Source organism: Thunnus albacares, chromosome 4 (genome assembly GCF_914725855.1).
Source record: "Thunnus albacares chromosome 4, fThuAlb1.1, whole genome shotgun sequence".
NCBI classification, from domain to species: Eukaryota; Metazoa; Chordata; class Actinopteri; order Scombriformes; family Scombridae; genus Thunnus; species Thunnus albacares.
Genome location: NC_058109.1, coordinates 1,095,544 through 1,109,384, shown reverse-complemented (window position 1 = coordinate 1,109,384; position 13,841 = coordinate 1,095,544). Strand labels below are relative to the sequence as shown.

Sequence of the window (13,841 nt, the reverse complement as noted above, 5' to 3'; positions counted from 1 at the left end):
TTCCACAGCTCTTTATCGCCATCTCTCGATTGACTCATAGCTTCTTCTTCTACATGAGGAGGGAGAGGAGACGTCATATGACTGTGTGTGTGAGGAAGCAGGTTTACTGTCTCCTGCATGAACCACAACAACAGAAACATCTGAGCTCTTCTCCGCTGCAGGAACTGAACCAGGAGCTTCATCTAATCTCAGCTCGGTTCGAGGTTCAAATATCTACTCTGTCTCCTAGAAGATAAAGTGTTTTCCTGGATTATGGATGATGTTCACAGTGATGAAGCTGCATGTATATATGTGTCTCTGCAGTGGGGGGGGGGGGGGGGGGGGGGGAGGAGGTCGGGGTGGCTGCAGGACTCTGACCTGAGTCCTGTGTGTGTTCAGGTTTTGGTTCAGGTTGGTGAAAGATGAGACCAGAATCACTTTCACACTGCTGAGATTTTACTGCAACATCTGATATTCTGATGGAAAGAAACAAGCAGGTTTAATTCATAAGTTCAGTATCAACGTTTTTGCAACTTTCCAAATATGTTAATTAACATTTTCTCATCATGTTGAGAGAAAACAGCAGCGTTACTTTTCTAACTGAAAGGAAGGATGTGTGATGATATCGTTCAAAGGAAGAGCTGGCGAAGTTCTTATTTTGTAGACGTTTATTAGACGATGGCCATCGGGTCCATTCCATGTACAAAGATGGTCTGGGCACCGTATCCCTGTCGGTGCATAGCTTATATGAGGTTACACATCTGTATCTTATCACATGAATAACATAGGTTTTTTTCATGGGCACTAGGTCAGTTGGGAGCCATCCATCATGTAATTGACAGCTACCTCACAACATATTATGTGTCACAACATACCACATCTGGAACAGTTCCAAACTTGACCATAAACCCATTATTTGTATTTAAAGGTCCCCCCAAGAAGGGCTATTTCATATTACCTAAAATGACATGCAAATTATGGAATATTTAGGTCTCATGTCCAACATCCAAAATCAGTGAAATACATGGGGTCAGATAAAAGTCATACTAACACTAACTAAATGTATTAGCTGTTGTTTGTCGTGTATGAAAGTGATTCTCAGAGACGGAGTTGCAGATGTATAAACAGTGTTCAGTGTGAAGAGGAATGAAATGATGATCAGCTGAATCTCATCAAACCTGATCAGAACTTTATGATCAGAAACTGTGAGAATAACACTGACAGCAACGCCGTCGCCATGGAAACACCTCGACAGCTGCAGACACTGCATCGATCGACTGATGTTTTCCAAAAAACAAACAAGAGGACAAAGTGTTAATTCGTTTGCTGCTGTGTGAAGCTGCAGCGATCAGTCAATTAATCCATTAATCAATTAGCTGCCAAATATAAAGCTGCAACTATTTTTGATAATCAATTAATCGGTTGCAGTAATTAGTCTGAATTCTCTGATTGCAGCTTCTTAAATGTGAATGTTTTCTGTGACAGTAAACTGAATATCAGACAGACAACTAATTGATTAATCAAGAAACTGATAAACAGATTAATCGCAGTCCTACTGTTGTGTTTTTATATTTTCTATTTTTAGCCGTTTAGCTTCAGGTTGCTGCCAAACTGCACAAATTAAATAAAGTTCTGTGTTTACTGACAGAACCAGATTAGATGTAGAGATAGTTGCAGCTAACAGGTGGGTTCCTGTTTGGACTCTTTAGACCAGTTCAGGGACAGACAACAATAGAAAAACTGGCCTGATTTTAATCTTCTGTCTTTGTTTGACTTTGACTTTTAAACATCAGTGTTGTTAAATAATAAGAGAAAGAAGATGTGCAGCTGCAGAAGGATCAGAGTGAAGGTCAGCTGACGGTCTCTCTCTGCTCCAAACTGTCAAAGAAAAACAGCTGCTGCTCCATTTTCTCCTCCGTCAGAAGATCAATCACTGCAGAGCAGAAAACACTGATGCAGCAGCCGCTTGCTACTTCATTCTATATTTATCTAACAATGAACTGATCTACTGACAAGTATATATATATATATATATATATAAACAAAAAGCAGAAGCAGCAGCTACATGTTCAGTTCCTGCAGTGGAAGAAGCGTCTCCGACCCTCCGAACGTCAGCCTGTAGTTATAAACCGCTTTAACATCCTGATATTATGAGACGTTTTCCTCTGTGTAGATCATCATGGCTCATATTTCTCCCTCCAGGATCTCACAACTGTTTTATTTGTGATTATTGAGGCCAAAAATGTTTGATTCTGCAGCAGCTTTTCTCAAAAATTGCGATTAAAATTTGCAATGTTGTTGCAGGAATTGAGAAAAATTGCAATCAGAGTAAAATAATGTGATTTATTTAAACTGCTGTCGTATGTAACGACTTCCTGCAGATCACAGAAACAACACAGCTGAACATGAGAACCACGAGGACTCAACGTTCTATTAAATAAACTTTCAGCTCAAAATCAGCAGAAAATAAAATCATCAATAATGTTATTAGAATAAATCTAGTTTGATGTTTATGAGGCAGATTATGTCTCCTGACTCACTGAATCAAACCTCATCTGGGAACATTTGGGAATATTTGGGAATAGTTTTGCTTGTCTTTGGTGTTTGTTGGAGGTGAGATCGGTCCAAACAAGCAGCTGCTGATTTGTTTCATGCAGAAAAGTTTCTGTAATTTAATAAAACTGCAGCTCTCATAAATATCACAGAGACGTGTTGAGTTTGCGTGTAGCGTCGTATCTCATGTGGACTCCGGTCTGCGTCAGGATTCAGGGTCAGTTGACGGTGGAGGAGACACAGCAGGTCCCGCAGCTCCGTCATGACGTCCCTGATGAAGACCTGCAGAGCCATCTGTTGACCCTCATCCTCATCTCTCACTCCAGTTCTCTCCTGCTCCTCTCTCACCTCGCTGTAATAGCCCCTCAGTCACTTACGATGGCTTCATCTCTCTCTCTCCTGCTCCTGCAGCTGATTCTCTTCTATCTCTCACACTTCAGCTGCTCTTCAAAGACCCAGTCTCTCTGATTCCCCCTCTTATAAGACCTCTTTCTCCCAAAAAAAGCTGATTTCTTATACAACAAAGACTTCTACATCTCTTAAAACTCATCTGGCTCCGGCTGCTCTAACAGAGAGAGAAATCCTTACAAGCAGAACCTCCCGCGTGTGTCTCCTTCTTTCTCAGCACTGAAACTTCCACATTAGTCGCTTTGAAAGTCTTATTTTGAGGAATGAATGTGGAGAGAGAGCTTCAGATGTCAGTCAGATTCATTCTTTATCTTCATACCAAATAACGGAGCTGCAAAACAGACCTGCAGCTATTTAAATCATCAAATCATTTTATTTAGAGACGTTAAGAATAAGGTTCTTATTTACAACGACGGCCTGATTGATCAAAATGTGAAGATTTGATGCTTTTCTTTGTTTTGCATGATAATAAACTGAATATCTTTTGGTTTTTGGACTGTTGGTCCAACAAAACAAGACTCTGGGAAAATATCATGAGCACTCTTCAGTACTTTTTGACATTTTATTGACATATTGATTAATGCAGAACAATGAAAATAATTGTAAGTTGCAGCCATATTTAAATATTCCACATGAAACTTGAAGAGACAATGTAAATCTAGTCAGATGTAAAGCAGAGGCTGCTTTAGAATAAGTCGTATTATCACCGTCAGTCCAGCGAGTGCAGCTTATATAACGGCGTTGATGGAGGAGTCGACCCGTCAGAACCAGAACTGACCGCTTTCTGCAGAAATAAAGACGCCGTTCTGACAAACTGAGACGAGTTCAGTGACACTTTCAGGCTTTCATATGCACGCTGTGCCATTTTCCATTTTTACCTCCCCGGCGTGATTGATGACGGGCGTTTGGCTTGAAGTCATTTGTCACCGGATGAACAGCGAGAGGGCCGAGTGGTCGCCGGTAGCAACGGGAGGGAGGGGCTGCAGGGGGGAGATAGGAAGGTGGTCGTGACTGAGGGCGACACCACAGCTGATTCCACCTGCTCATTAACATCCTAATAAAAGAAAAAAGGTTATTTTTAGGTTGTTATTCGTGCGAACAGCTCGACTGTCTGCTGGTTCAGACTCACACAGAAAATTAATCTGCTGCTAGTTTAATAACTGAATAATTGTTTTAATGAACTTTGGTTTCACCTCCTGAAATGTGAGGATTTGATGTTTTTCTTCATCATGACAGCAAACTGAACGTCTTTTGGTTTTGTTGGTTTTAACAAAACATTTGTCTCCTTGAACTGAAGGAAATGAGCTTTTTTTTCTATCAAAAGATTCATCAATTAATTAATAAGAGAAAATAATCAGCAGTTTAATTAACAGTAATGGAAAGAATCTAGATGGATGGATCAGTTCCCCTCAGGATGAATGTAATAAGTTTAATGATTCTCTGACTTTTCCAGAAACGCTTTATTTTACAGATCCTTCATGTTAAAGTCATTTCCTGGAAGTTTTCTGGGTAACAGCAGGTATTTAAGGGTTAATTTTTACAGAGACGGTGCTGCATGTTATAAAGAAACAGGAAAAGTGTTCAGTTGGTTTAGTTGGTGATTATATTTGGGTTCATACGTACAGTAGTTGTTCATATGTTTAACTGAACTCTCAGGACGTTTCTTTGAAAGTTTTGTGTAACTTGGTCGCGTGCAGGAAATGTGATCATCAATAAGAAACAAGCTAGTATGTTTATATGTAGTTACACACAAAACTACACACAAAACTATTTTCTCTCAGTTAACTGTTAATTTATTAAGAATGTTTGCAAATTAACAACAACATATGAATCCAATAATAATGACCAACTAAACCAACTTAAAGGATCATTCTGCTGATTTTCTATATTTTGCTTATTGTCATCAAAGCTGATATATCTGATTAAAAACTGGGTCACATGTTCCTTCATCATGAAGACGATGGTCACCGTAACTTGTTTAGAAACGGCTTCAAAGAGTAAAAACAGGATGAGACAGTAACTCGCCGCTGTGCATGCGTGGGAACGTGTTAGCTTGTTGTGCTACACATCACAACCTCTTCACTTTGTACTTCATCATAAATTTCTCACAGAACTTCAGTACAAAGTAAAGAGGTTTCTGATACGAATCACAACAAGCTGTAAACAGAAGCGTGTTCCTGCACATGCTCAGTAGCGTCTGCATTACACAGAACTACTCTCTGGAGACTGAAAACATGATGCTGTTATTAGTCTTTGGAGCCGTTTCTAAAACAAACTAACGTGACCAAACTCTTCATGATGAAGGAACATGTGACCCAGTGCAGCGATGAGACTCACTGACGTGTTTTTAATCAGATATATCAGCTTTGATACACACACAATACTTGTTAGTAGATCAGTTCATTGTTGGTTTGGATCCAAACATGAAGACAAATATAGAAAATCAGCAGACAAATCTTAAAAATTTAACTTTTTTTTCTTTTTTCTTATATTTTGAGCTAAATTGCACCAGAAAATTACTCAGAATGTTTCCAGGAAATTAGTATAAAATAATACGACCTGTAAAATGAAGCGTTACCAGTTTTCCTCACGTTTTTCACTCATGCTGTGAAATATCTCAAGAACTATGTGATGGATACAAGAGGATGAATCCTACTGACGTTCTCCTCTAGCGCCACCATGAGGTCGACTTTGATCCTCCGACTTTTATCATCTCGCGCCGTCACATGGTCGACATTCCTTTTGTTTATGACCAAAAACCTGCAAAACTAATGACATTCCCATCAGCTGTGCTTTGTGTAAATATAGAAGATAAACATTAACATGAGCATGTTAGTGTGTTAGCATTTAGCACAGAGCTGCTAGCATGGCTGTAGACTGTTTTAAGCTGCTTTAACACTTTCTTTGTTTTTTTCTGAGTTATGACCTCTCAGCACAAACCTACAAACCCTCTACATCCATATATAACTCTGAATTATACAATAAGAGAAGATAATTATCTTAGTAATTAAGCTGTACAGTCAGTCAGACAGCAGACTGCTGTATCATCCTTGAGAGTTCATAATTCAAGCTTTATTATTAAAAGAATTTATCTTGTGTCATAACATCACGTCACCATTAACCTTCATGTGAAATAACAACCGCGAGGGCCGAAGCTGATTCTTGTTTTTGTCCGTTTTTCTTCCCTGCAGGTCCGGCAGAAAAGAAGAAATTTGTGAGCTACAACGACCTTGTGATCTAAAGGCATCCGTCCAACCGCAAAGAAGAGAGACTGAGAAAAGGAAGAAAAAAAAAGAGGAGTGATGGTTGGAGATGTGCTGCCCTCCTGGATAAAAACAAGAAAAGGCAGAAAAAAAGAAGAAGAAGAAGAAGAAAAGAGGAAATGGGGTTTTTCATTTTTTTATTTTTTGGTCTCATGAGCTTCATTGCCCAACCACAGACTTTCAGACGCAGCAGCAGCAGCAGCAGCAGCGGCAGCCTGCTGCAGCAAAGCATTGTGGGACTTTGAACAAAGAATTTGGGCACAAATCAGTCGTTCAGAGAGAAGCACGAAAGCACAGAGACAATGTTAAAAAAAAAAATGTCGGGAAAGTTGTTCAGAAGATAAAAAAATAAATAAAACAAAGAGTCTTTTTGTCTGTGAGGTGATGATGATGATGATGATGATGATGATGATGATGGGATGCGTCAGCGGACATCTGGCGGCGGCCTCTTTGGTTTCTCTGTGAACACTCGGCAGGGTTTCACTCTGCCGTCGATGTCATACGAAGCTGCCGTCTCGGCGTCATGTGACCTTTCTACGGAGCCCGCCTCTCGTCTCTTAATGTACTTCCAAACTGCAAGTTTTCCAACCTTCCTGTCGGCCCGTGTGTAGTTCTTTATGGCTTATATGTTGGCCTCCTTCGGTTGTTCATTTTACTTCTGTTTTCCTTTTTTTTTGTTTGTTTGTTTTGTTTTTGAAGACAACGATGACGATGACGATGACGTTGATGATGAATCTTTTTGTTTCGCTCTCGCTTCTTGGATGCACATTGTCTTTTATTAAAGCCATATTCTTCGCTTTGAGATCTTTTAGGGCTTTTGCTTGTGCTGCTGCCGCCTGGAATCTGATTTTACCACTTTTAAAATGTCACACGGCACAAATCTGAATGTGAAATCCTCGAGTATCTTAAGATTTTAAGAATGTGGACATAAGACGTGTGTCTTCATTTATCAAAGCATGCAGAGAACAAAGATCTAAATGTGTACGTCAAAGCTGTCAAGTGCAAAAAAAAAACAACAAAAAAAACATGAGTGCTAATGAAACGTGTGCACGCAAAACAGTCAGGTTTCTATTCAAATGTAGCTCAAATTTTAAAAGGAATTTTACAGGAAATGATGAGTTTAAAAAGTGGTGAATGTTTGTTTCCGTCCACTGCTGATGTGTGAATATTAGCAGATAAACAGCAGGTGGCGCTAATCAGACGACGTCGTCGTTAAAAGAGCTCCAAACGATGGAAAACATGATGGAAATATGACGTTTCTGTTAAGTCTCCTCATCATCGCTCCACACAGATCTGATGTTTCTTCAGTCATTTATTCACTCAGTCTGTTTACATTTGATTTTTACACCTCAGACAACAGGAAACACTTTTTACAGATTTACACTCATTTTTTTATGCACAAATTGAACATGCAATTAAAACACACTTAATGATAAATCTCATCTGTTCTACATCAAACTGTGCACACACACACACACACACTCATTTACAGACAGAAACGCCTCCGTTTCAAAGCTCCAGTAGCCTTAAAGTTAGTTAATCTCATTGAGATCAAGATCTTTTTTTTTTGCCAGAGAGACTTGAGAACAGGATATAGAAATATATATATATATATATATATATATACAGGATGATTGATTACGTCACTGGGAATCAGATCTGAAGTCACTCGGTTTTTTCCTGAAACTTGGGAAAAACTACAGGCCTTGAACTCCTCACGGATGAGAGATTTGCATCCGGTTCGCTGCAGTCGCACCACGTGGTGAAAATCAGATTCTACAGCCGGCCGTGTACACGAAGCCAAAAAAATAAATAAATAAATAAATAAAAATAAACAGGTGTGTTTTTATAAAGGCCTTTTTTTTTTGTTTGTTTGAACTGTTGTTCGTGGTCCCCATGATGATGAAAGCATCGCCATCCCAACATGTGTGTTCCCTCTCCACACGCACACACACACACACACGATGACTTCTCCAGTATTTTGTAGGTGTATGATGATGATGATGATGATGATGATGATGATGATGACCCTTTACTGTGTTGTAGCCGACCTAAAGAGAACCTTGGGGTCCTTGAGTATCTCTGGTGATGTCACGGACCACTGATACAACAAAAAGAGGTGTTGATGTCGAGGTTGTCAATGCATGCCTGATATGTTCGATGTTGAAACTGAATCGGTATAAAAAAAAAGAAAAAAAAAAAAGAATAATAATAATGAAATTCTACCAACACAGTTGATTCCACCTGTCTGCTCTGAACTGTACTGTTTTTTTATTTTGGTTCTGTTTCTTTTACCTCGGATACTTTCTCACACAGCAGAATATGGCTTTGATTGGTTTCTTATTTTCCTGGAAACGATGGGAAACTGAGAAAAAAGATGAGTATATATATATTTAAAAACAAAAATACTTACAAAAATACTTATAAAAAAAAAAGGAAGCATGTATGTTTTCTACTGTTTGTACTCGGTATATTCATGTTGCCCTTTGCTGCTTATGTGCAAATGTTGTGGGAGAGATTTACATTTGGCCACTCATGCAACTTTTTCTGTGGTGTTGTCCAAGAATGTATCAACATGAAATAAAAAAGAATTTGGTTATTTTTTTTATATATTTCCCTGAGGAAAAAAAAAAGCAGTTTGGTACTCGTGTCTTACTCTTGGAAAAGCTTCTTCACTTCAAGAAAATAGATGATTTATTCCTTCCTGGATGGATTAATGAAGCACAGACACAACATACTGATCAGCACAATAATAACTCTGCTTTAAGGAAATAGATGAAGCCATCTCAGCCTCTCTTTGATAGTTTCCTATAATATGTTGTATAATGTGATGTAGTAATTAGTGTAATAACTGCAGCGGAGGAGTCTGACAGCCTCTCAGCTCCAGTTTGAACTAAATACTGAAGTTCAGGTGAGAAACAGAACTAAAGACAAAATTATTACAAAAGAGACACAAGAAGAGATGCAGATATACAAAGACACAAAACGAGACTCAAAGAGATGCAAAACGACCACAAAATACCTTCTCAACTCCTGTGTAGGAGTGATGGGGGCCCTTAGGGCTGGAGGTCCATTAATGGTCTCATAATTTCTGCTCCTTCATCTGAAGGTGAGCTCTGAATATTTGGGGATTTTTTGGATGTGTAGAGTATCATAACCTGCCTGATATAACTAATTAAAATGGTTCATTTTGTGAAAAACTGCATCTGAACTGCAACGGGTGATTTTCAGAGAATGAACCAGTCTATCTCAACTCCCGAGAAGCTTTTTTTTTTTATTAGGATTTCATTGAATATCATCAATAAAACAAAAACCTGCAACCTGAACGTACAGCACAGACACTCTGCTGCTCACCTGGCCCTGGTTACTGCTGTATAAATCGTTGTTATATTACATTGAGATAAGTTGCAGTTTCATGAGTAGAATGACTGTGGCGAGGAGGGAGGAGGTCTGTGAAATGAATGGATCTGTTTCGCCCTTCCCTGTGCCCTCCCGCTGGACATCTGCCAACCGTTGTGGTGTCGCAGCATCTATATATTCTAATGCTAAACTCCCCGAGAAGCTGGATGGCAGGAATTAATCAGCCCCGCTCAGAGTTTCACCTTGTTTTGGATGTGATGCTCGTCCTCCCGGTGCGATGACGGCTTGCCAACTTTTCCAGTGAAGCGCTGGGCAGCGTGCAGCGTAATTAATCACACCCCAGAGACTTAGAGGCATTTGTCTAAATTTGCTATGTGGATAAAATGAAACAGGGAGGAGGGTTCGCTGTCAGCTGCAGACTGAACGTCCCCTAACTGTAAGACGACAAGTTCAGTCCCTCTGGAAACTATGTGTCTTTATCAAACGTCTGCAGTGACAACACAGTCAGATATTTCCCTGTGATGCTGGTCAGGACACGACTAGGAGTCTCTCTAAAGCTGATCATCATGTCTGTAGTTTAGACACATTTAGTTGGAGAAAAGACTCATCATACAAGGATAATAAATAGGGATGCACGATATTATCGGCACGTCATCGGTATCGGCCGATAAAAGCTCTAAAATGAAATATCAGCATCGGCCATTTCTGCTGATTATGAGAGGCCGATATGTTACCACCTCCTCCGCCGCCTGACTGTGCTTCCCTCCACGGACTGTTTCACCCTGATGGTCTCAGTGCTTCCTCCGCAGGCTCTACTTCAGTCAGATCAGCTGCTTCTTCCCACTTTAACCTGAATAACAAACCGAGGCTCGGTGCTCCGGTTGGATCCACATGGAGACCTGTGGCTAACGTTAGCTGGGAGACTAGCAGAGGCTAGCTAGCTGTGCTTCCCTCCGGTGCTGCTGCTAACGTCTGACGGGCGGCTGAGTGAAGTGCAGCCTGCGGAGGAAACACCGGGACCGTCAGGGAGAAACAGTCCATCGAGGAACTGCTAAGTTCGGCTGCACAGATAGGAAACACCTCGGCTGACAGGATGTACCACTCTGTTTGGGAAAAAAAAATCTTTTTGGTTTATAACAGCGGTTGTCAACCAGCGTATTAGGTGCATTACCGCCACCTTCTGCTCCGGAGTGTGGACCAGAGATTAAATCCTGCACATTAATCCTGTCTGTCTGATAAACTCAATGAAAACTCTGCTGCTGCTCCCACTTGGCAGGTTCATTAAAGTTTTAATTCTGAGCTCCTGAACTCCAGTCTTCCTCAGTTCTTCCCTCACATATTGTCTTTCTTACTTAGTACAATCTATGCTTGAATGCATAATAGTCTCCTCAGCCAGCTGGAAAAAAATATGTGCATATATCAGTATCGGCATCGGCCACAATGAGTTGGAAATATCAGCATATCGGCAAAAAATCATATATTGTGCATCCCTAATAATAAATCATGGACCACATGATGTTGCTGCTCCCCTTAAAGAAGGTTTAATAATGTGTCTGTTATTGTGGCTGCTGTGACAGTCATTAGTGTAGAAGATGTAGAGTCGTGGAGACAGACAGCAGAACCAGAAGAACCTTTTACACATACTGGGACCATCAGTCAACAAGTCCAGTATCCAGCCAACTAGATTAAAATCATGTTTAAAAAGATGAATTAGCTTCTCTGCTAACAGATGTGGCTGGATAGTGTTCAAAGCCAAATAGAAATCTATAAACAACAGCCTGATGTGAGCCTTTGTTCCCTCTAGGTGGCGATAGAGAAGACATAGCAGTGTGATAGTAAGATCCTCCTCCTCTGGCAGACCTGTACGCAGACTGCAGGGGATCGAGGGATCCCTCCACCTGTGATAAAACCTTGTTTTTAATGAGCTTCTCTAGTTTCTGTCAATGCTACTGGCCTGAAGTCATTTAATGTCGCAGGAGTTTTAGTCTCAGTTGTCGAATGTTTCCATAAGTCTGTTGCTGAAGAGATGATGTGAAAATAACATGAGAGATGCTGCACAGCTGTTCAGCGCAGGTTTAAAGAACCCGGCTGCAGATATAATCAGGCCCAGGACTCTTTCTAGACCTGGTGGGTCTGAAGTGTGAAGTCATGACTATCAAATCTTAAATTAAAGCTGCAAGCATCGTTGGTCGGGAACTCGCACTCTGGCCCGTCGGGATCAGATCATTTTGCTTTTTAAAAATGAGGGATATTTCTTACAAGTGTGGTGTGCTTTTATTTTGAAAGTGTGTCAGGTCTGTAGAGACAATAAGTAACTGCAGCTGGACACAGAAAAATACTCATATATTTGAATGGAGAGTGTGAGTGAACCCACACCTTTTTGAACATTTACTGCTTCCACATAGTTTTAGATACAAACTTCATTTGAACTTTAAATGAGTCACGAGACTTTGACCTACAAATCTTGAATTTACATGTTTTTTCTATCTTTTACTGTTTTGAGGTCATCTATTAAAGTTTGAAGCCGATACCATTAACACCCTCGGAGGAGAGGGTTATTTTGAAAGGCTAATTGGGGTCAGGGGTGTCAGTGTGTGATTTGTGGGTCTTGATGAGACGAATAATTGAGTTTTGGTTTGATCTCTCTACGACATTCCTACGGGCCGTGGCAGCCATTTTAGTTACGTAGGTGGCGCTAGAGAGCACATTTTGGCACTTGGGGGATTAATTTTTACATTTTATCAAATTTTTCACCAGACCTGATGTGCGTGCCAAATTTGGTGAGTTTTTGAGCATGTTTAGGGGGTCAAATTTAGGGTTTAAGTGGCATAATAATAAAGAGAGAAACAAACAAACAAACTCGGTCCCTAATAAAAAGCATTGAACTCATCAGACTGTTTATCTGAATGTCAGCCAGAGCAAAGTTCATTATGTTTCATAATGTTGCTGCTCAGCTTCAGTTTTATCTCTGAGTTTAGACTTTTTGATTTCTTACCTGATCTCCTTCTTTGTTTCCTTCACTTCAGTAACGTTACTTACATTCAGAACCTTCAGTAAAAGCATTTTTACAAATCAGACACTTAAGAGCTGATGAGGCAACAACCGTGGTGGGAATACCATTGTTTGATATATAAAAATAATCTGCTTGGAATAATAATTTGTGTCTTTTCAACAAAACGTTAATTTAAAAACATCATCTCCTACTCATTCATTTCAAAAGTTGAACTGCCGGACTACCAAACATCACGCTTGCAGGAACACGACTTAAACTCAGATTTTCAGTGAGAGCAGAGAAACTTTCCACCTTCGACAGATTGATTTGAAAACAAACTCTCCACATCCGTCAGTCTGCACCGAGACGAGAACAACACCCAGGAGAAATGACAACAACAAGAAAACCACATTTTTCAGTGTGATCCGTCTGTTTTTAAGGCCTGTTTTTATGATATCTTACTGACAATCCAGCAAATATGAGGTAACAACAAAATAACCATGAACATTGTTGGAGACGAGTCGACACCACAAACAAAAGAAAAACAAGATTGTTTGCCAGATTTGGCATTAAGGGCCCTGGAGTATGATGCATGTAAACCTCCAGGCTTGAAAACAGCTACTACTTATATATATTGTCTTGTTTATCCACCAGCTTTTGCTTACAGCTGTTGTTTTCACACAACAGAAAATGCATCCAAGATTCCTCTGCAGATCCTCCGACTAATTAACACCAAAGTTTGTTGCTCCATCTAAATTCTTCTTTTCAAAGTATTTTTGTTCCGAGCTCAGAAACTTTCTTTCTATTGTTATAGTAGAGAAAAGAAGCTGCATTTTCCACTGCAGTGGCTATTGAAGAGCTTTGTCAGCATGTTTTCCTGCTGCTAGGATATCAGAGCCCTAATACGACTACTGGCATCTCATCCTTCCTCCCAGAAACACTAATTGGTTTGGCGGCGACTAATCTAATTGGACACTGAAGGTTAGCTATGTGAATCCACACAGAGCAGCGCTCCCCCCAAAACCGCTCTTATCTACTGCTCAGAGAGCGGCGGGGGAGGAGGACATCCCGCTGTATCATTACTTCCAGACGATTCAGTGTGAAGGAGGTGAGGAGGAGAGAAACAGTGAGACGGAGAGACAGTCTTTAGTCTTTATATTCATCCTACACATTTGTCCAATCTTAAACCTGCATAAACTGAAGTTTAGTCTTCATCAGAAACAAGCAGTGAACACAAGTTTTAAGTTGATATGTTGAACAAACGGTTGTTTAATTCCACATCCAGC

General features: G+C 40.1%; 1 protein-coding gene across 1 annotated transcript in view; it reads left to right on the top strand.

Moving 5' to 3' along the window:
- The window catches only part of LOC122981340 (metabotropic glutamate receptor 7), a 325,191-nt gene extending 317,940 nt beyond the window's left edge, over positions 1-7,251 (top strand). The window contains exon 10 of the mRNA XM_044350024.1: positions 6,132-7,251. Coding sequence (XP_044205959.1) covers positions 6,132-6,181 — 50 coding nt within the window. The 3' untranslated portion in view covers positions 6,182-7,251. The remainder of the gene's footprint in view (positions 1-6,131) is intronic.
- Positions 7,252-13,841: the final 6,590 nt, after the last annotated feature.